Here is a 24,870-nt window from a genome sequence, read left to right as displayed (position 1 = left end):
TTTCTGTCAATGTAATTTTCCTGATTGAGTAGAAGCTTCAGAAGAACCACCTGCTTCCCAGAAGGCTTATGCTGGATACTATGTTTAAGATAGGTGAAATATTCTGCGAAGTTGGCTCTTGTTTTATGCTCCATCATTCATCTCAATAAAGGTTTTTAATTTAAAAAAATTGGATTTATTATTAATAACCTGGCCATTTTAAAAAATCAAACTTCTAGAGTTTGTGCAGATGCTGTCAGGAACAAACGATCAGACCCATACATGTAGAATTCAAGTTATCTACTTTATTGTTCTTTGCCTATAGTACAGGAATCTCCTCAGGCTGGCAGCTTTCGCCTGGGAAAGGCTCTAAGGCGTTCGGGGGTGGCATGTCAGACCTAGACCTCTTGTGTCAATCAATCAATCAATCAATCAATCAATCAATCAATCAATCAATCTTTAGTATGGTCAAAGACTAGCAAATAAAAACATTAAAACAATAATAGTAAAAAATAAAACAAACAGAGTAATATATTGTGATCGGTGGTGGATTAACAGTGTGCAGTTAAAATTTGCCTAATTTTACAAACAGCGTATCATTATTTGGCCATATTCAGAGAAACTACTTCATACTGATCCGATAACCTCTTGTGTTTACATAATGAGTCTAGGCTGATTCCTCGCTTGAGCCCTACTCCCATCTGGGATGGCTGGTCTCCAATAGATGCCTTCAACAACTTGTTAGGCTATGTTATATTCTCAAGAATTTGTTTTCAATAACTTATTCACAATTTAATATTACATATGAAGATTCATAGCAAGCAATATTTTTATGTTCATTGTATGCAAATATTTACATAATAATTTTAATTAATGACAGAAACACATTCAAATGCAATCAAAATTATACTGACCTTAATTTTTTTGAAGTCCACTGGTTTTCTAATTAACTCATAATATTCTGGGTATTCTTTTCGAGAAGGCAGCTGAATGAAGACTTCACTTAACTGCCGTCCTGAACTGTAGAAAGGAAGGAAGCAAAACATCAATACAGATGAGAAGCAATGCACTGATTCTATTCTCCATGGGCATTCTTAGACCGTGTCCTGATAGGGATGACAGCCAAGACAAATACTGGGAATTTAAACTACCAATTACTAGGGCCCCATTCAAAAGTAATTTTCCCTGGGAAATTGCCAGACTTGGCATTTAATATGCAAAATATCTTTTTAAAAACATTTTCAATGCAATTATCATTAAGAAAAGATCCTGCTGTTTGGCATTTCAGAAGCATGGTAGTTTTTCAGTCATAATATTCATAATTTATCTCATGGATTTGTATCCCAGCAGAAACAAATAATCATTTTTAGCATCTGAAGTTACATCCAAACTATCCAGAAACGGCAGGTTTTAATGAATTTCAATGCAAGTGCAGCACAGCTGTACATCTTTATTATTTTGGCAACAGGACGTAACTGCAGACTACAGTGCCAGTCTGGGATATTTTATCTGCAATTCCTTTGCTTATTTACATAACACACTTTGCCAATAAGCCAGATCTGTGCATGAAACAATCGTAGTCTAACAATTCCTAATGAAGTCAATTTGGGACAATCTTCATTCAGTCAAGTTTTAGGTGTTTTCTATTGTGGTGTTACTTTGTGAGCTCTTTATGCTTAAAAAAAGGATGGTTCTTATGTTTTAATGTTCAAGAAATATATTATCAATGCAATTCTTTTGTAAGGAGGAACCTGAATTTGCCATAGGCTAGCTTTGTTTAATAATGTTTTCAAAAGCACTGAACAAAGGTATTTTGTGAAAGATACAGTAGTGCCTTCCTTAATGTATGTTCTTACACCAGCATCAGAATATTGAATTATGTCCTTAAGGGAGAAACTCCCCCCCCCCCACATCCATTGATTTCTGTGCTTCACAAAAAAGATGTTATATCTGTCTTTGTGTGTAAATGTATATAAAGGTTGAAAAAATAAATCTATTAAGCATTCTTCTAAGAAGAAAAATGTAATGGTTGCAATCAAGGATATGCTAATCAAATTACGATTAATATGCAGGCTAATCCTATTTTAATATGTACATTTCTGTTTCAAATAACATCTTTTAGATACACACATGCACACATGAAAGAGGCAGAGAGATCTACCAAACATAAAAAATCACGTTCACTATTTCTCTTTTGGTTGCCTAGCAACTACCAGATTATATGCTGAAAAGCAATAGGACCTGCATAAATTAATGGAATGTACAGAAATATGAGTGGCATTTCAGTGTTATAATTGCAGTGGGTCCCACTATTTTTCCACACAAACAAATAGAGACTGTGACTTATATATTTATGTGTATTTATATATACGATACAAATGTCTTGCCATTCCGGAAGGCAACTCTCTTATTTCAAAAACACCCTATGGGATAAACAGGAATAAATTTGAAGTTAAAATGTAGACGCCTCTCACAACTGTGCACTCAAAGGGCCTATCAGATTATTTTTACTGAAAACTCTGGTAGAATTCCATTATTAATAATTCAGTATCAATTCAAAATTTAAAAGGAAACAAATACAAATAAATCTGAAGTGTTTATGGCTTTGTAGCGATTAGTCCCATAGCACTAGCTAGATACAGGTAGTCCCCAATTTACAACAGTTCATTTAGTGACCATTAGAAGTTACAATGACACTCAAAAAAGTGACATGACATTTTTCACACTTATGACTGTTGCAGCATCCCTGTGGTCACATGATCAAAATTCAGACGCTTGGCAATTTTATGACAGTTGCTGTATCCCTACCTCATGTGATCCCCTTTTGTGACCTTCTGACAAGCAAAATCAATGGGGAAACAGATTGACTTAACAGATATTTTACTAACTGAACAACTGCAGTGATTCACTTAACAAGAAAGATCGCAAAATTGGGAAAAACTCAACAAATGTCTCACTTAGCAACAGAACTTTTGAGCTCAGTTGTGGTTGTTAAGTCAAGGACTACTTGTACCTCATCAAAGAGCGATTTTCAGGTTACGCTACACTGATATTGAATGAAATGTTCAATATTGTTAATTATGATCAATGCATCATTAACTTTCTAGGTTGCTACAGAACTGGCAATAAGCAAGTGTAGAAGCAAAATTCTGAAGCAAAGTATGAATCTAAAATGCACATTTCTTATTTCCTAAGTTCAACAAAGGAACGGCTTTAATAAGTGGCATCTCCGCCTGAGATTTGAGGATTCCCAAAACTATCTTTCTCCATTTTCTTAATACATGCTGAGATGTGGAATAACTGTCCACATAGTTATCCTTAGTCTGGAATTAAATGAATTCCTAAGCAAAATCAATCAACCTGTGTCAACAATTTGGAAGCATGGGATACCTAAACACAGAGAATACACCAAGAATAATACTTAACTACAAAACAAACACCAACACTTAGGAACCACCTGATTCTGCAATCTCTAGAAAAAGTAGAGAGAGAAAAATGGAAATATTTTTTACTGTTATGAACAAACCCACATGGATCCAAGCTGTTAAGATAGGAACATTATTTTACTAAGTAACAACTTACTGTATGATCTGTCCTCATTAATGTAATTATGGTATTACAAAATTATTTTCCTCATGAGACAGTTCTAGCATAGATGAGCAATCATAAAAAAATCAAATTCTACACTATATGCATTTGATAATTTTGGCTTCGGACTGTACTAACACAGGATTCATATTCTTGTAACCACAATTTGAGAGGCAAAGTCAGACAGAGATCTGAATTTTACATTCGATGGATAACAGAACAAGGATCTTTTACATCTGAGTCTTATTCCTAGGAAAGGCATGCTTAACAAAGCATTAAATGCAGTGAAGTGTGAGGTGCAATCAGGCACCATTAATGCCAATGGACATCCTATAATAAAAAGGAATGCTTTGATGTATGAAATGTGACCTACTCACTGTGCTAAGTGGAATGAGAAAAAAGAAATGGGAAACGGGTCAATCCCTATCTTGATGAAGTTGCTTAAGCCTGAAATTTAGTTTACAATGTTCAAAGGTTAGAGAGCATTAGCTACCAAGTATTTTTGTTCAAAACGTTGCAACATTTGTCCTCTTTAAAGCACTTGTGAAAATTTATTTATGTATAAGTATCATATCCTCAGACATTAATGTTCACTGGGTAACTTTGGGCTAGTCAATCCACTTCCACCCAACCTCAGATTGCTGTTGTGGTAATAAAAATGGAAATAGCAATAGCCTTCTAAAATAGGTGGAGATCCACAAGGGAATGAGACAACTTGCCTCAACCCTTCTCCACAGCCACAATCAACTCACCACAGCTAACTCTCCATGGCCAACTCACCACAGGACAACTTGCTATGGCCAAGGTACCACAGGACAACTCGGTGCAGGACAATTCAACAATTCAATTTAATTATTTAAAATAATTTTAAAAATATTTTAATTTTTGTCATTCACATTTTATTTCGTCCCTCCTTTGGCATCCTTTCTTTAATGGTTCTATTTGACTATTTCTTTGATATTAGTGTAACTTGTCCTGTGGCAAGTTGACGGTGGCGAGATGTCTGCGGCGAGATAACTGTGGGGAGTTGTCGAAGAACCTATGTACTATGTCTGAGCAACTGCTTGAAAGTGACAGTTTATGGAACTTGCAAGGCTGAATAGGTTTTTCTATTTTTTATTTTCTATTCTATTTTTTTTTATTATTATTTCTATCTCAACCTTTATACTTTAATTTTGTGTCCATTATATCTGAAAATTACTGGGAACTATGACAATATCTAAGTTGTCCCAACATAACACTGCTTAAATCATGTACTTTCTAGATTTGAGAATTATTGGCTGGCAGGTAGGCAATTTTACAAAGATCCTAAACCACAACAAGATCATTTCTTTTTGAGAATTTGGGATGTGTGCACATATTCCTCTGCAAAGGAAGCTTAAGAAGAAAACCAGTTATGTGGCTGTATTGCCTGAAAAACTCTCTTTCTCCATGTCTATGGAGATTCTCAGTCATCCAGATCATGGTTGTCCCAAAGGTGCTTCTTCAAAAGGCAACTGGACCTTGTTTTTCCTTGAAGACGTTTCGCTTCTCATCCAAGAAGTCAATCAAAACTGAAGAAACTTCTTGGATGAAAAGTGAAATGCCTTTTGAAAAAGCACCTTTGGGTCTCTTCCCCCCGCTTCTCTCTTTGTTTAATATAGTTTTATATCATTCAATATATCTTTTCATACCATTCTAGTAAACCATCCTTAGTTGCACCACATCAGTAAAGTGATTCATTCATTGCCTTTTCCTATTTTAGCTTCTCACCACTTTCTTTTCAAGGAGCTCATAAAAGTCCATCCACCCACCTCTTTCTTAGACTTCTCCTTCCTCTTGACCTACTCACTCTTTGTTTATTTGGTTTGCGATGTCATCCTTTTGTGGTATATTACCAAATCAATAAACATCTTTTGTACTGGTTGTTCAGTTTTATACTTAATCCACATTCATTCGGCCCCCATCGTTCTTTATCCTATTTCTTCTCCCTTTACCACATAGAATTCTGAAGTACTCCATTGCAACTGTATTCATATTTATATTTCTCACAATACATGCAACTCTCACTTCTAGAAACACTCTCATAATGAGCAAATGAGCAGAAACAGGGTGGCATGCCTGTTTATTTTATCCTCTTGTAACAATTCCTTACTGGAAATCACACACATATTTTTATTAGTGTTTATATTTCTTAACATCTCCATTAATTCGCCCTTCTTTAATAAAAATTCTACAAAGGGACACACATTCAACAACTTGCTCTTTGTTGCCATTTATGTATAACTTGTAATCGATCACTATATTTTTCCTATCAAACAGTATTATCTTGGTCTTTCATGTAAGATACATGATTGTCATTGAATCATACAAGCTAATCTAACATTTTATGCACATTATTTGGATTCTCAGACAAAAATACATCATAGGTATATAAGGGGCGTTGGTCCTACCTGATACGCTCCTTCTCGTTGAGTGGAGACAGCAGCCAGTGTGGGTACTACTCATCCAATCAGATTGAAGGACTGAGTCAGCCAACAACTTTAAGTCCCGCCCTTGTTGCCGGGCAGGCCCAGCTTTGGCGAAGACTCGTAAGACTGACTCGGCGTGTGGGCACAGAAAATATTATCTGCCACCAGGTAAGTAAAGAGAAGAGGAAGACAGACAGAAAAAAATACAGCCGGAGCAAGGGAGGGTCTGGCTGCTGTCTCCACTCAACGAGAAGGAGCGTATCAGGTAGGACCAACGCCCCTTCTCCATTGAGAGTGGAGACAGCAGCCAGTGTGGGACATACCCCAGTTCACTGTCCCGAGTTCAGGGTGGGAACCGGCTGGTCAGCAACAACAGTCTCCCCGGCAACGACACGCTGAAGCACCCTTCGTCCGAACGCCGCCTCCGCCGATGCAAATTGATCCAATCGATAATGACGTATGAAGGGAACCGGCGAAGTCCACGTGGCCGCTCTGCAGATCTCAAACAAGGGCGCCTGGGTCGCCCATGCAGCCGTCGTAGCAGCGCTACGGGTGGAATGAGCGGTCACTCGAGCTGGACGCGGTAGGGAACGAAGATCGTAGGCCGAAGCGATGGTATGCCGAATCCAACGACCAACAACAGATGAGGAGACCTTGCACCCTTGGGAAACGGGCAGAAATGAGACAAACAGCGACTCCGAGCGACGGAAAACAGATGTCCTCTTAATGTAGATCCGCAAGGCCCGCCGTACGTCGAGTGAGTGCCATCTGCGCTCCCGGGGGTGAGCAGGATGCGGGCAGAAATTAGGCAGAATGATTTCCTGCGATCGGTGGAAAACTGAATTGATTTTCGGGACGAAGGTAGGGTCCAAGCGGAGTACTACACGGTCCGAATGAAAGATGCAAAGGTCAGAACGGATAGACAATGCTGCTATCTCCGATATACGACGGGCCGACGTTATCGCCACAAGAAAGGCAACCTTGCAGGTGAGCAGACGGAGACTAGTAGTCCGCAAAGGTTCGTACGGAGGTCCCATAAGCGACTCCAATACTAAAGGGAGATCCCAGGTCGGGTATCTGTGTAATACAGGAGGGCACAAATTCGTAGCCCCTCGAAGAAAACGCCGGATTAGACGATGATGTGACAATGATGGCAGAGCTCCGCAGACCAGGACCGAAGACAACGCGGCCACATGCCTGCGTAACGTATTGGAAGAGAGGCCTCGAGCCAGACCCTGCTGAAGAAAGCATAAAATGTCCACAATGGATGGCTGAAGAGCGGAGACACCAGACACTGAACACCAGGAACAGAAGGCACGCCAAGTGGCAGAATAAATCCGATCCGTAGAAGAGCGGCGTGAAGCCTGCAATGTCTGAATAACGTCCGGCGGGATATGTACTGCTGTCAAAGTGCTCCGCTCAACCGCCAAACGGTCAGGTTGAGCCAGGCCAGGTCCGGGTGCAACAGAGCGCCCTGAGACAGAACGTCGTCCTCGAGGGGAATGCGCCACGATGGGGCCACCGAGAGGGACACAAGGTCCGCATACCAGGGTCTCCGGGGCCAATGAGGCGCTACAAGGACCACTTCCGCCCGCTCGTACAAAATCTTGCGAACCACTCTGGGCAGGAGGGAAGTCGGAGGAAAGGCGTAGAGCAGACCCTCCGGCCAGGGGATTCGAAGAGCGTCGACGCCCGCTGCCTGAGGATCTGGAAATCGGGCGAAGAACCGAGGCAGTTGAGCATTCGTGTGCGTTGCAAAGAGGTCGATAATCGGCATGCCGAACCGCCGAGACAGCTCCTGGAAGATCCTGGGATGGAGGCGCCACTCCGCGTTGTCCACTCGACGACGACTCAGCCAGTCCGCCTGGTCGTTGTCCACTCCGGAAATATGCTCTGCACGGAGAGAGCAAAGGTGCCGCTCTGCCCAGAATCCCAGTCGCAGGGCCAACTGTAGAAGCGACCTCGACCTGGTCCCCCCCAGCTTGTTCAGGTGCGCTTTCGCTGCAACATTGTCCGTCAGAACGAGGACATGGGAATTGGATATCAGGTTTCGGAAGGCCCTGAGAGCTAGGAAGATCGCCTGTAGTTCTAGCCAGTTGATCGGGCGACGGGACTCTGCCGGGCTCCAAGTGCCCTGAGCTAACTGACCTTGGCAAAGGGCCCCCCAACCGAGGAGACTGGCATCTGTGGTCACTACAACCCTCTGAGGCTCCAGGAAAAACGACCCCGCAGCTAGGGCCGGGGAACGCCACCACCTCAGGGACCGACGAACAGCAGGAGGGACCGGAACCGGCCTGGATGAAGTGCCTCTGCCCGCCTTCTGCAACAGCAAGAGAAACCATTGAAGTTCCCGTGCGTGCAGCTGTGCCCAGGGAACTATGGAGATGGCAGAAATCATTTTCCCTAACAACTGGGAAAGGACCAGAGGGGAAACGGCCCTACAAGCCTCCACCTTGGAAATTAACTGACGGATACCCGCCTGTCTATCGGGGGACAAAAACACCTTACCCTGAACAGTGTCGATAAGGGCCCCCAAATGGACCAAACTGGTGGAAGGGGAGAGGTGACTCTTATCTAAATTAACCGAGAAACCATGGGCTGCCAAGGTCTCTACCGTGAGGCGAACATCCGAAACTGCCTGAACAACAGAAGGGGACAACAGGAGAATATCATCGAGGTAGCATAAAAGTCTAACAGAACGGATACGAAGAGATGCCGCTAAAACAGCCAACACCTTCGTAAAAGTACGGGGGGCCGAGGAGAGGCCAAAAGGCAACGCCCTATACTGATAATGGACCCCCCCCGTAACAAAAACGCAAAAAACGCCTATGGGAAGGAAGGATAGGGATGTGCAAATAAGCCTCCGTAAGGTCTATGGAAGAGAGGAGATCGCCCCTCCGAACACCGGCTAGAATAGTTTGTAAAGACTGCATTTTAAATTTACGGTACACCACGTACCTATTTAAGCGTTTCAGGTCCAAAATGGGGCGCCACCCCCCTGAAGATTTGGGAACCAGGAAAACCCGGGAATAGAAACCGTGACGCTCCTGGCCCGTAGGGACGAGTTGAATAGCTCTAATGGTCAGGAGATGTTGAACTGCTGCGTCCATAAGGGACTTTTTCTCCGAATTACGAGAAATCGTGCAACAGACAAAGGAGTCAGGGGGGGTGGAGACAAATTCGATAGCAAGACCAGAGCGAAGAGTGGCTAGGACCCACTGATCAGAGGTGGACCGTTCCCAGGCGGCCATGAAGATGGCCAATCTGCCGCCAATGGGAGGATTAGCAGTGTAATTAGCGCCGGCGACGGATGAAACGACCTCCTCCTCCTCGAAAGGGCCGTTTAGACCCGAACGATCTGCCCCGGAATCCCCTATCTTGTGAACCCCGATGTCTGCCAAAATTTGTGTACGGCCGGGGCGAGGGGAAGGAGGAGGAAGAGGGCCCGTCAACATCATTACCTCGAAGGTGGGTTCGAGGGGGATATGGAGAGAAGCGAGAATCCCCCCTACGGAAAGCCGCCGCCAAAACTTTCCGTTTGTCCCTGGTTTCGGTCAAAAAGGGATCTAAAGCCTCCCCAAACAAACGGGACCCCCCAAATGGGACCGAGGCGAGCTTCCACTTATGCCTGGCGTCCGCCTGCCAATGTCGGAGCCAGGTCAAATGGCGAGCTGTCACAGCAGAGGCCAGCGATTTGGCAGCAAAACGAGCAGCGCTGAGCGTCGAGTCCGCTGAAAACTGAACCGCAGCTACAATCTTATTGAGGTCATGCTTAATACGAGCATCCTCCGGTGACAATTTCTCTTGCAACTGGCGGAGCCACAACAAAGTGGAGCGGTTAAAGAAGGACGCCGTAGAGGCCGCCTTAATGGCCCAGGCCGCCCCCAGATGCGCCCTTTGGAGGACCATATCCGCACGACGTTCATCAGGTCGTAAGTTCTCCGCAGGATCGCCCGGAACAGTGGCAGAAGACAGAAGAGCGGCGATGGGAGCATCTATTGATGGGAGCTGCAGAAGAGTGTCCAGTTCAGAAGCGACATGGAAATTCGTACGGTCAGACGAAGAAGGGATAGGGGCTGACCCCGGCGAAGCCCACTGTCGTTTCACGACATCCAGGAAAAGGGGAGGAGTGGGGATGGTTGTAATCGGTTTGGCCGGCTCAGCGAACATCGGGTCTAAAGTCCCGGATGGCACAGAAACAGAAGGTTGTGAAGCAGGAGAGGAAAGTCGAGCCGTATTAACGGCTTTGAACAGAAGAGACCTAAACAAGGCCTGTGGAAAAAGGGCAGTAGTCGCCAGCTGATCAGGTGGAAGGTTCTCGTCATCCGACAACCCAGAGTCACTATTGTCCGCATCCGACAGGGAGGAGAGCTGACTAGCTTGGGAGCAGGAAGGAGAGTGAGGCGCTCCAAAGGGCGCATGACCAGAAGAACGAGGATGCTCCGGCGAGGCCGATCGAACAGAGTCAGCGACACTGGAGGGACGACGACCCGCTGCCAAAGTCTTTTGCACTGCAGCCTCAATCATCTTTTGCAGCTGGTCGGCAGGAAAAGGGCAACTCACCACCTCCTGGGGCAGGACCGGAACCGAGGGAACCGCAGAGGAGTCTAGAGGAGGTGGAATATCAGAAACATCCTCATCCGGAGGCGGAGCAGCAACGAGGCCTGCAGGAGCCGGACCCCACAAATTTGAAGTGGAAATAGTGACCGGACAGTCCCTGAGAGATAACTGGTCAGGAGTCGCCGGTCGAGAACCCTGCAGCGGAGCAGAAGCCGTTGAAGCTTGAAGGTCAGAGCTTGCTTTGGCACAAAGTTGAGTGAGGACTCTGTCCCTTCGCTTTTCCACTTTGTCCAGTGCACTGGTATGCTTCCTGCTCTTGTGATGGGCGTGAGAAGACGGGGCAACAAGTGACTGCGCAGGATCTTGAAACGAGGTCGATCCATCCTCTGACTGTCTCTGAGAAGCAGAACTGTGCTTACGACCATGTTTGGATTTGGACAATGACTTCGGCATAATGGCAGAGTCCAAGACAGAAGCAGCAGTCACAATCTAAGGACCAGGTGGGGAGCGCGGCAACTCCACTAATTTCAAGCCCCGTGCACGGTCCAATGGTTGAAAGGCAGGGGAGCGCAGCCACTCCACAAAATGGCCGCTGCGGTCAGAAAGGCAGCAAATGGAGGCTGGCAAGGGCAGCGGGGATACTGACAGGTCCAACAGCCAAAGGAAGGGGGGCGCGAAGCTCCACAAACACCCGCACAGCCAGCCCAGTCCAGTGCAGTGCAGACAGATGCCCCTTAAAATTGCCAACAGCTGTCAGGAAAAAACCAGCAGCTCAGTCACTATCACAGGATGGAGGGGGGGGCGCAAAGCTCCACTCTCAAAGATTTCAATGGCCAAACAGTCAGGAAGCCGCCCAGACGCTGCAGCAGGGAAGCGTGTAAATAAAGGGGTCCTGCAGCCTCGGCTCAGCTGCTAGTCGGCTGTCAGCGACCACTAATTAGCCCAGCTGGTATTCGGAGCGGCGAAAAGAGCGCTTGCAGAAACGTCGGGTTCAAATAGCAGAGAAGCAATCAGGAACCACGAGGGCAGCCAATCCAGCTCTTAGAGGGGTAAGGCAAGAAGACCCAGCAGTCCAAAGTCCCCAAACAGCAGGCAGAAAAATTCTTTAAATCCGGAGGCTTTTGAATCAGATCGGAAGGCAACAAAATGGCCGCCGCCACAGAAAACGCGCGAAAAAACGGCCGAAAAATTAGATGCGAGACCCTGGGGGGAACGTTTAGCCAGGGAGGGCCAGATCCTGAAAGGAAGGGACTGCCAAGCCTGACAGGGACTCCCAGAAAGCCCCCCCAGGGGTCCCCAAAGGGACAAACCGAAAAAGCCCTCACACCAGAGGATTAATAGGTCTTAAAGGGAAACACAGGGAAAAACTCACAAAGTCCAAAGGCAACCAAGTCCATAGGGCGAAGCAGAAGAAATGTCAGAAACAGTCCAGGTCCAGATAAAAACACTAATATATCCAAAAAGTACAGATAATTAGGAGAAAACAGCCAGAGCTAGAAACCCACACGCCAGTCCAACTGAAGGACTGAGCCAAAGCTGGGCCTGCCCGGCAACAAGGGCGGGACTTAAAGTTGTTGGCTGACTCAGTCCTTCAATCTGATTGGATGAGTAGTACCCACACTGGCTGCTGTCTCCACTCTCAATGGAGAATGTACAGATACCGCATTTTTCGAAGTATAAGACGCACCTTAGTTTTTGGGGAGGAAAATAAGAAAAAAGCTGATTGGCAGATGGATCAGCCTCCCGGAATACCCCCAATCAGCTGTTCCCAGAGGTGAATTTTAGCAATAGGTTCCTTGGTTGTGAGCTCTGTGCCTTGGTTTTTTTTTTTTTTTGCTTTTTTTTTCTGCCTCTGAAACTTCTGAAACTCTGTTTCATAAAAAACTTTTTTTCCTGCCTCTGAAAGCTTCCGAAACAGAGCTTCAGAAAAAAAGCCTCTGAAGCTCTGTTGGGGGGCTTCTTTTCTGAAGCTTCGTTTCTGATACTTTTTTCAGCTTCTGAAACCTCCATTTGAGAAGCTGGGCGGGGCTACATTCGGAGTATAAGACGCACCCAGATTTTCATCCTCTTTTTTGGGGGAAAAAGGTGTGTCTTATACTCCGAATAATACGGTATTTCCATTACCAACCAACATATGTTTAAGGCAGCTGTTCCTTATAAATTCATACATAAATACATTAGACAACCAAGGAGACTTCACATCCTTATCTTACTACCTGCTCCCATTTGCTAGACATTTTATCTATTTTTGAAAGCATACTTCTTTCTTTCAACCATATATTACTTATAACATCTAGCAGAATTTTAAACAAATTTCTGCCCAAGTATTTTCCTAGGGCACTTAACAAACAGTCTTTCCATGTACTCTTCCTGACTTTCCCTTTGTATAGATGAACAAGCATTATTTCATTCATCAGGCATAGGTGAAATCTTCATGCACACATTAACAAGTTGTAAATCATTCCATAAGAAAACCATTTCCATATTTAATGTTTCTTCAGATATACTAGCTACACCGGCAGCCTTACTATTTTTGACAATCACACATTTATAATTGCCTTTTTATAATTTTTTCTTGAACACTAATATTTAAAGCAACTGCTTAATTTCTAGACTTGAAATCTCTATCCTTCATATTATAAACCTCTAAAACACTCTACCCACCTTTCCCTCAATTGTATTTCATCACTTTTATTTTTAATTCCATTCACTCTTCTGAAAGCTTCTTGTTTAACCCTCTTCGCTCACTTCCAAAACAATAGTTATTTCCATCATGGCAAGTTCTTTTTTCAGTTTCTCTTAACTGTTCCTTGCTTTCTTTAACTATGTTCTTATATCCTCATTTTTCACAGCAGTCTCTCTCTTTTGTGTATTTTTTTTTTTTTGTTCATCTACAATCTATTTTCATTCTCTTCAGCACAAAATATGCATTTCATATTTTCCATTAGTATAATTCTATAAGATTATTTTGTGGCTTTTGTAATATAATTCTTTTCACTGTGTGGCAAGCAGATTTCACGCCCTGTTTTCTTAGCTCCATAACTTTACCAAAAAGTCCCTGACCACTCAACCCAATACAGCACAACCAACACAAGCCCTAAAAAAGAATTACACTGCCATATATCAAGAATATCTCAGAAACCATCAACAGATTACTACAATCACATGGAATCAGCATAGCACACAAGCCAACTAAAGCCCTTCAAAACATCCTAAGCAGACCAAAAGACCCAACAACCCCAGAAATAAAAACAGGAGTCATCTACAACATACAATGTAAGAACTACAACAACAACTATGTAGGACAAAATAGGCAGAAGACTGGCAGAATGCATCCACAAACACTAGCTAGCCATCAGAAGACATGATGAAAATTTTTTAATTTCACAACATATAGACAGATTTAACCATAGTTTCAATTGGGAAGATGTGACCATTCTAGACAAGCCAAGTCCAAATATGCCAGGGAATTTCTAAAAACCTGACAATCTGACAAATCAGCCATCAATAGACACATAAGCATTAACATCTATACACTCTGCAAAAGAGACCCTCACCCAGCCCAAAAAAGAACAAAAAAACCCAAGCACCTCTCAAACCAGCAATCAGCATCGATTAACTCCAAGGTTAACATCAGATCAACAATCAAATAAATAATATACCCCAATCAAGAAGCTGCCAAAAAAGCCAACAGTAAACAGCTCAGCCAAAAACTCTCTCAGACCACCCCCACCAACACTGACAGGGCAAGCCACCAGAATATAAACTGACAGCAAACCCCACTCCTTACTAGCACTGTTGATGTTACCTAGTTAGGGTAATGAAACTTCTGCAAGAAAACAAGCAAGCTCAGAGAGCACCAAGGACCCTTTGTTTCTCACATTTAAAACCTCTCATAATAATTAGAGATTTCACTCATTCTCTAAATCTTTCAGCATAAATAATCAAATCCATCATGCTTCCTTATTTATTTTCATTCTTGTAAATTATGCTTTAATTATGTATTTCAAGCAAGATTGTTTCCTAATCAGATATTCACTAACCATCCTCATTCCCACTTGGACCTCTGAATGGTCGTAACTTTTTCTGTAATTATCTTGTTCATTTAAGTTATCCAAAGAATTTTTCCCTTGGATTACACTTGTTCAAACATTGAACAATTTTCCCTAAATTCATATTTGATTTTTCCACTGGAGCATAACATGCATCTGTCATTATCCTACAAATTACTAGTTTTGTATATAGCCACAACAACCTATATTACAACAATTTGAACTTCTGATTTGCATTTTAGGCCTTCTATTCATAACTAAAACTCCAGCTATATTTCTCTTAATGAATTCAACTATTCCTCTCCATTAGATCATATTACTTTTATTCATATATATTATATTTATTTATTTATTTTAATTTGATTTATATGCCGCCCTTCTCCGGAGACTCAGGGTGGCTTACAATGCGTTAAGCAATAGCCTTCATACTTTTGTATATTTATACAAAGTCAACTTATTGCCCCCACAAACTGGGTCCTCAATTTACCTACCTTAGAAAGGATGGAAGGCTGAGTCAACCTTGAGCCTGGTGAGATTCGAACTTATAGTAAGACAGCTGGTGTTAATCACAATGCTATTAGTCTGCTGAGCCACCAGGCCCTTGTTCCCTTTTAAGTTTCAAAGATGTGCAATACACACACACACAATGTATATGTGTGTGTGTGTGTGTGTGTGTGTGTGTGTGTGTGTGTACACCCACCCACTAGCAAAATTTGAGGACTGGAACATCACTGAGAGACTGCCTGTTCTGAATTCTGCAATGCAGTTCCTAGGCAAACAACTTGTATTACAGTTCTAGCACACACACACACACATGTATGTATGTATGTATGTATATGTGTGTAATTTACATAAACTATGAAAACTATACATAAAATAAATATATTATTTTGTTATTTATTACCACATGCAAACTGACACAGACAGAAATCAGACAAAGCAAACTTGTAACTAAATAAATATGAAATGGTCACATGCCAAAAATATGCTGATTTGTCCACCCCTGTTGATTCTCTTTAGGATTGCAGCTAAAATTGGTTTAATAATTTCACACGGAGTCATTCTTCAACTTGTGAAAACTACGAGTTCAATGTACTGATTTATTATTTTATATTATGGAAAATATTGTTTGCAATATCAGGCACCTTTAAACACTTATTCAAGTCATTTCACCAGAATTATTGAAAAGTTTTGCCAAAAAGCTCTTATTTGGAGAACTTTACTCTACTCTACAATAGATCTGCAAGAGTTAGCCCACTGAGTGAAGTTTTGTCCTCACAAAAACTAGCAGAAATCCCCTGGAAAACGCTTACTAATTCAACAGAACAAACTGAGTTATTTCACTCACAGTTAATTTTTGTGGACCCATACCTAGTGGCACCATTTTTTAAAGTTTCTATGGAAAAAAAGTAAAGTCCAAGAATATCTATTTCTTAAATACATATAAATAACCTTTGTAATATTATCTCAAAAGATGGATTTTGGAGAATCTCAAACAAAAGCCAATTTAAAGAAATGCAGCTAGTTCATTCTGGCAAATATCTATATTAATATGAATGTTTTAAATACATAGCATGAAATGTATAAAATAATATTTTATGATTTCTGTCTCTGTGATATCTAAGGTCAGAAAACTGACCAAATGACTATGGTCAGAAGACTGCATTAGCAATGAAGTTACTAATAGAAAACAAAGTTCCCTCAACGGCAATAAAACCATTGTTAGAGAGAGAGTGAGTGTGTGTGTGTACACACACACACATGCACACACACATGTATATACACACACACACGCACATACACACAAGTACTGTCTGTTTTCTTGGGTTTAAATTAGATTGTGATGTCCAACAGGTCTGCACAGTTTACATTGTAATTTGTTCAGCCTTGAACATAATCCAGAAATGCCTGCAATATGCTTTGCCACCAGACTAGACATTCTTTTTGATTTTCTGAAAAATCAATGTGAAAAGTTTAAAATTCACTGTATAAACTCTACAGGTAAGAGTCATGTATTTAGGGACACAGTGGCTAAGACGCTGAGCTTGTCGATCGAAAGGTCGGCAGTTCAGTGGTTCAAATCCCTAGTGCCGTGTAACGGGGTGAGCTCCTGTTACTTGTCCCAGCTTCTGCCAACGTAGCAGTTCTAAAGTACGTAAAAAATGCAAGTAGAAAAATAGGGACCACCTTTGGTGGGAAGGTAACAGCATTTCGTGCGCCTTTGGCGTTTAGTCATGCCGGCCACATGACCACGGAAACGTCTTCGGACAGCGCTGGCTCTTCGGCTTTGAAAAGGAGATGAGCACCGCCCCCTAGAGTCGGGAATGACTAGCACATATGTGCGAGGGGAACCTTTACCTTCACCTTAAGAGTCGTGTAGGTAAACAGAAGGTTTAGCAAATATATCGTTGAAAATCCTGAACCATGCCATTATTTCTGTGTCAGTTAAAAAAGGTAAACTTGAACAAAGTAAACTAAGTAAACTTGAACAAAATAAGAAAGGGAGCTATAGGGTTTCTAGTCTTACATTAAAAACCCATGCACTTCACCCTCTGTAGAAGGCTGCTTGAATAGTGCGCAAAGCACAAAACGTGCCAGGCATTACGTTAAGTCCTCAATTTAAGGAGTTCATTTAGGGATAGTTTAAAGTTACAATGGCACTGAAAAAAATGACTTATGACCATTTTTCATACTTACAACATTGCAGCAGCCCCATGATCCCATGATCAAAAGCCAGACCCTTGGCAACTGACTCATATTTGTGACGGTTGCAGTGTTCCAGGATCAGGTGATCCCCTTTTGCAACCTTCTCACAAGCAAAGTGAATGGGGAAGCCAGATTCACTTAACAACTTTGATACAAACTTAACAACTGCAGTGATTCACTTGACAAGTGTGGCAAGAAGGATCGTAAAATGGAGCGAAGCTCGTTTAACAAATGTCTCAGGTACAGAAATTTTGAGCTTGATTGGGGTCATAAGTCGAGGACTACCTGCATTTAGAAAAGAGCATGGATAGGCAACGGAGGTTTTCCCTAAAAGCTTCCCTTCTTCAACACCCAATTTGACAGAGATCTATTGAAAAAACCCACATCAGACCTATCTCTAGCTTTTGCACAGGACACTTTGAGGAATACCTCAAGAAGAAAGAGCGGAAAGGACCTGTTTGGGCTGAAATTTAGCTACTGTCCCAAACATTATCGCCCTAGAACTGTATTTAAATGGGGCAGTTTTATTAGCTCGCATCCTAAGAATCATCCTCTTATAGCCAAATACAGGGGATTGGTTCCTTTGCATCCTGCCTTAATTTTGCCCTGCTATTTTTGTTATATTGCAATGTACGTATGTAAAATAGCTGTAGGCGATGGACAGTCCCTCACCACCCTTTAGTGTCCGTGAGGCGTGCCATGCTACTCCAAGATACCATTCAGTTGGCTAAAGCATCACAGCAGTTTCTTCAGTTATGAGAGAATTCCGAAGTCAATGCTCAAAAGAAAATAATGCAATTCTATGCGAAGTATCATTCTTCAGTACTGAAGAGCTGTTTGCAGATATGCAATGATTACTGAAAATGTACCAGCTTTTGAAGAATGGGAGAAGGGCCAATTCTTTTCCCAGCCAAGTGACAGTGTTTCAGAAGCTTCTGAACTAGCCTCACAATTAAAAGATTAAAAATATGTCTCTAAATAATTCTGACAGAATTTGTTTTTAAAAGTAAAACAAACAAACAAACTTTGTTAGGTGATCCCAAGATTACTTTAAAACGTGTCAGACTAGTCTACTTTCCTTGAGAGGGAAAGTAGAATTCACTATTTGGACCAAGAATACGCAACCTTGGTGGGGTTTATTGAAGGCCACATCCAAAAAGTCTATGATGGGGGAGTTAAGGGCGAAATGATTGCCTGCCTTGCAAAAAATAAAGAAAAAAATGGCATCATCCTTTTGTGTGAGAGTCTGATGGTGACATTTGGGCTACCTTTTAAATTACATCTGTTTGTGGGAACAAACACAGAGCCCGGGGAAGTCTTGATATCTTGCTGGAATAAATAAATTGAAAGCCTGACTATTGTGTTCAAGATACAGTAATATAACCAAAAAGGGCAATTCTTTTATCTGTGTTCTTTGTTGCAGTTATTTTATTTATTTATTTGAACTCTTGTTTACTTGCGCAGAGTTTCCAAAACAGGATAATCATCCCACAAGGAACCTACTAAATCTACTGCTAGCTATGCAAAAGTTCCAAGTTTTTCTTTATGAAGTCTCCAGAAGAAGCTTTAACATTAACTTTCTGAAGCACTACTATAGGACAGAGAGTTTCTTATTTTTTTAAGAAAAGTTTTTATCTGGATGAAATATGAAACTATTATTTAAGTTATACAATTTTTCTGTTCAACTTTATATATATGGCAGACTGCTTATTTTGATTGAAACAAACAAACTTTCTTCTCTATCTATCCATCCACAAGCATATATGCAGCGTGCACATATGTACATACATACACACCTGCACCTATTTATACTCTCATTTTAGGACAATACTACAAATATTTATCTTGAATTCATAAGCAGAGATACAAGAATATGCACAAATGTTTGTCTTTCCATTATGTTTGTGTGTGTTTGTATGTGTCAGTTTATGCATGTGGGTCTGTTTGTGTGTGTGTCTCTCTCTGTGTGTATACACACAAATTCAAATTTGATGAAAGTTTTATATGAAACAAATTTCTAGAATTCTATGCAAACTGTGGCATGATGAAAATTTGGTAACTGCAATTTGCTCCAAAGAAACTAAAGCGATGATTAGGAAAAACAGTACCTTACCTGTCCTTATAGTTGATCACGGTATCAATTATGGCATTCATTTGCTTTGTCAGTTTAGGTGGATTGGGTGACAATTTTTCAGCTGGAGGCCTTCCTCTCCTCTTTTTTGCCTTCTCACCGTCTTCTTTGCCTGAATCCTTGTCCACATTTCTTCTCCTTTTACGTTTTTTAAGCCGAACCTCCTCTTCCATTTCTTCCAAGTTGCCGTCTTCAATTGCCTATTAATTAGGAAAACAAGAAAATATATACAAATATGTAAAGATGCGTAGAATAAATATATATTCAATGAAGTCTAAATGTCACAAACAACTTTGTAGTGTTTTGTGAGCTGAACAGTTTATAAGTTCAAGTTGAACAAAAGAATTTTAGGAACCATCAACTGTCTTTAGAAACACAGCAATATCATTGTTCATAAGTAGTCTGATAGGAAAGTCAACCCCAAAAGGCATTTGTTGCTGCAACTGTATACACTCAATTAAGTAATGATCTATTGTAGTCTTTAAAACAATTACCCTCAGACATCATTTTAAAGGTATCTTTATATACAGGGCAATTTTAACAAATCCAAACAAAAATTCCTTCAAAATATATTCACACACATTCCTCTTTTTGCAAAGGAGTTTACAAACAATTTCAAAAAAATGTTTCAGTATTATACATCTAAAACAACGTGCTTTTCCTTAATACAATGCCTACTCACAATGCAGAATAGCAAACAATGCATTGTTTGATACCTAAAGAATAGTAGCGTTATGGGGTGAGGAAGAAACAACACAATTCAAACACATTCAAGCAACATTTACTGGTTTAAAATTTACCTGCAAATATGAACCTTAAATCACAGCCAACAACACTATACAATGACAGAATGAAAAATGCTGCAAAACCAGATCTGATTTAAAAAAAAAATTATTCACACTCTCAGAAATATATGTGACAATCAGGGAATTTGAACTTCAAAAAAATAATAATAAATAAACAGAAGAAAAAGGCAAAGATGTGAGTAGTTCTGCTTTACAAACAGCTTAAAATTAACAATGTGAAAAGAAAAAGAAAAAGGCAACCCTGCTTTTTAAAAATAAATTACATCAGCCTTTATGATGCTTTCTCAAATCATAAATGTTGACACTGTCCCTTCTGCTCCCCTTTAATACCTAAGATACATGCAAATGTGAATCAATCTTTTTCTGAGCTGAAACAGCTCTAATCGTAAGGCAATTACCTTCATTTTTCCACAGCACCAAACATGGCTAATATTTATGATCATGTGAGTGTAACAATCAATATACAAAGAGTGATTACATCCCAGACACAATTCCTTTCACTGGGTTATGTTGCTTGCAAAACATTTTGTGAATAAACCTGGTACATCAGACAAAACAGGCTGGCATGTTAAAAATGCCAGGGAGATTTCAGTCTCTGTTTCTTATTCATCCTTCGATGTGCAAATCCAACGAACAAACATGAACACAGAATCCTGAGGGAGAGACGCTAACCCAGGCCTTAATAATCAAAAGACAATTTCCACCATGCTTCCACAGCGTTCAGCAAACCACTATGAAGGAGCTTAAGATCTGATGAGTTAGGTGGGAGAAGAGAGAATATGAATATATCTATACATATCTATCTATATATGTATGTATACATCTGCACACACATTCATTAATATTCATTTGACTAAAGCAGGACACCCACTACACATCACAGCAGCTTCCGAAGATTATGCAAAAGAAACTGTTCTGCAAATCTGGGAAGCTAGAAATTCTAATAATAAATACAGCATGCAGGGCTGTCAACAGTTAATGTTATCGCTTCTCCTTAAGCACTCATTTGTACACAGAAAAACACAGAGAACATCAGCTTTTGATGTGTTACACACCTACACATGCCTGCGATGTAGTTCTACTGAATCTTCAAGACGGCAATGAAAAAGGATATTTACCTTACCACTATCAGCAGGCCGGCTATCGGAAATCACAGTTAGTGGGGATAAAATTAACAAGCCAGCAAAGCAGCGAGCTGCTAGTCTCTTCATCAGCTGATCAGGAAAAAAAAGAGAGCTGGGGAAAGGCTATGTTTTCATATACAAGTAATTTTATTTTACTGAAAAGGCAACACTGAAAGGAATGTAGATACTCAAATCTGCCGTTTCATTCTACTACCTTCCACAAGGCCCAAAGCCTTCTCCCTTCAAGCCTCTTTAATAATGACAACTACTTATCATATTTCCCTATTATTATTCCAGGAATACAAATAAAAATTATTTTTCAGCAGACTAGTTACTGATTCCTGGAAGCATTTTAATTATAGTATCAATATTTTAAAAACCCAGATATATAAATATATATATATTTTTAAAAAGAGAAACAGTGAAGTCTGTATTTTAAGGCTGTATAGCACCCAAGGCTGCTTCATTATTCACAGATAATTTTAATTTACTGGGATTACTTTAAATACCAATTCCCTCCCCCACTCCACTAATTTTTTTAACCTTGGTTTAACATGCTTCTGAAAATGATTTTTTTAAATTAAACAAATCAAATGGTCTATTTTTTTCTCTCTCTCTCTGCTCACAGATAAGCACACCACTGGTCTATTAATTTTCACATGCCGCACCTGCTTGAATTTTCCTCTTACAATATTTTTTTTGTAAAAATGATATTGCAATGGAGATTACAGATTTTCATAAATATTTCCGTTGTACATTTGTGTGTGTTTTATAATTTTGTGAATAGCAGACAAATGCTGCTAAATTATGAAACATGATTTTTTTTAAAAAAACCCAACAATTTGAATAAAAATATATTCTCTGCATTTTGTGAAACATTCGTGAAAATTCATACATTTGCGTTCATCAAATTAAAATGCTGATGTACCAAGTGTATAATTTTAATCAGATGAGGTGGCACCCAGTTTTAATTTGTGATTTGTATTAATTACGGGAACAGTCAATTTAAACCTTTTAAAATTGACAGTAAAGGAGCATATATAGTTTTCTACATATGTGACAACATTTCATGTATTTCAGTCTCCAAAACCTATATTTATTAATGAGTCTCAGCAGAATCTAGAGTTTCTCTGAAATAGATGCCATTGTACCTAATTACAAATTTCTATAAAATAGATGCTATAGTACCTAATTACAATTTTTTAATAACACTAACTTTCCATCCAGCACCCTGTGAGCAAGTGTCTACCTTTTTCTCCAAATCTTTCCCAGATCATTTAATACAGTTCTCCAAAGCAGACTCCAATGATGTATAAGACTGACAATGCTGGACTTCACTAATATTAATAAAACCAGTCCTAGAAGTACTTATATCAGATACAATGATATGTAACCAACATCAGTAAAACATAGTTGCAGCACACTTCCCAGTTCTACTGTTTCAATGTAACACAAAGAAATCCGTGATGTCAGTGTGACAAAGTCCTACCAGGCTGAGATAATACTGTATATCTCACAGAAAGCAGTAAAAAGCAGCAAACCATCACTTATTTACTTTTGACTGGAAAGGGATGGAAACTGCCATTTGAATTTTTTCACTTGAGCTCAAAAATGTCTGTAGTTAGAGAAAGCAAATTGGTTGCAAGCACTAAACCAACCCTTCCCTAAATCCCTTCCCTTTTACATTAGCAACCTTTTTGTTAAAATGGGGGAGGCAAAAATGATACCTTGGGTGCTTCATAGCACAAACACATATTGCTAAATTGATCTCTCTGTTTATCTAACTTTATTCCCGCAATACCAATCTCACAAAAGTTGGTTGGTTAGTTGACAGAAAGTTAAGGGACTCCAAATTATATAGTGTTATGTTGAAACTTGAACTCGAGTCTCCTTTGCCCAAATTCTACATTGGTTTTTAATATAATTAGATTAACTCATTTTTTTTAAAAAAACAAAGTAATCAAAAGTCAAAAATCCAGAATCTTTCACATTTATGAACTGCTAGGAGCCTATCAGCTCTTTCAGGTAGACCAGGTCAAAAACAAATTCCACAAAGACTATCAAAACTCTACTTTATTGCTTTAGAGTACAAAAAGAGAATCTTGGATGTCTGGTAAAGCTTTTTTCTCTCTTTCTCTCCCCAAATACATACCAAAGAAAATCAGGGTAAATCTTGAGTTTCTTTCTCTTACACCTTCTATAATCTGTCAAGCGATTAAATCATTCCCCATCTTGCTTTACTATACAATACCATAACTTATTTATGTTAGATATGCAAAAGCCTCTTCCAAAAATATGGAATATGTTCTCTTGTAATCTAAATATAATCCCCAATCTCTGTGTTTTTAATCTAATTTTGCAACATAGTAGCCTACGTGTATTTTATATACCTAGGTGTATATGAAATCATCAAGATAGTAAAAGAATTGAAATGGAAATGGGCTCGTCACATAGCAAGAAGAGCTGATGGCAGGTGGACCAAGGCAGTCATAGAATGGATCCCACTTGATAAAAAGTGTCCACAAAAGAGACCAAAAACAAGATGGATCGATGACATCAGCAAGGACAGCGGGCCCAATTGGCAAAAGAAAGCTCAGGACCATATAGGTTGGAAACATGTGGAAGAGGCCTTCATCCTTCTGCAGTGGACAGACAATGACTAAAATGATGGTGATGATGATGATATACCTACATAGAATATGCATTTTAATTATTTTGCTACCTTTTAAAAATATTTATTAGATGGTAGTACTCCTGTAGGTGAGTATAAATAATTTATTTTCCTGAAAGTATACATGATTTGTGATTAGACTATTATGTGATGATAATGATGATGGTGATTATCTGAAATTTTCTCAGATTATTGCATTGTTGGTTCCAGTCAGCCAGATGTTTAGATTGGATTGGGCTTTATCCACCTATAGTATTATTTATTATTAGCACCACCACTAGCAGCAGCATGCTATCTTTCTCATAGTTAATGTACCATAAGACATATACAAGTTGTTTTGATTCCACAAGCATATACAGGTAACATCAAGTGAAGAAATTTGGCATCTGTTTACTTGTATATCAAATTTCTAAGGCAGCCCAATTCCATAAGGATTCTGGGTGATGTACAGCATTAAAAATAGTTTTACTTTGTTGTTCTGAGGCTAAGCACACACTTTTCACATAAATCTCCCAAGTACAATCCCTCATTTCTCCAGAGTAAGGGCAAGAAAGACTGAGTTCTTCAAAACAAACTGCAAGAAATCTTAGTGGAGGTGATGTATAGTCCAGCAATGAAGGGAGGGATAACTGTGAAGTAGAAAGACCACAATTTAATTTTTTAAAAGGCAGCTTCCTATGTGCCTAAGGGATGAGAGGAATCACAAGTATTAGCTGAGCTTGCAAGCAGCTATTTTTCAAATCATTTTGGATTCACTACTTCTGGAATGCTGCCATGTAGGTCAGTTCTGTTTATATGGCAAG

General features: G+C 40.3%; 1 protein-coding gene across 9 annotated transcripts in view; it reads right to left on the bottom strand.

The window, feature by feature from the left end:
• SMARCA2 (SWI/SNF related BAF chromatin remodeling complex subunit ATPase 2) overlaps positions 1-24,870 on the bottom strand; it is a 121,484-nt gene that overhangs the window by 6,153 nt on the left and 90,461 nt on the right. For all 9 annotated transcript variants that reach the window (XM_034410314.2, XM_087886182.1, XM_034410313.3 and 6 more), the window contains 2 exons: positions 19,449-19,666; positions 894-999 (listed from right to left, as the gene is read on the bottom strand). In XM_034410314.2, coding sequence (XP_034266205.1) covers positions 894-999; positions 19,449-19,666 — 324 coding nt within the window. The remainder of the gene's footprint in view (positions 1-893; positions 1,000-19,448; positions 19,667-24,870) is intronic.

This window comes from Pantherophis guttatus, chromosome 2, assembly GCF_059756535.1.
Source record: "Pantherophis guttatus breed Tessera chromosome 2, ASM5975653v1, whole genome shotgun sequence".
Taxonomy (NCBI): Eukaryota; Metazoa; Chordata; class Lepidosauria; order Squamata; family Colubridae; genus Pantherophis; species Pantherophis guttatus.
The sequence above is the reverse complement of the archived record's forward strand: the minus strand, read 5'-3'. Positions and strand labels throughout refer to the sequence as shown.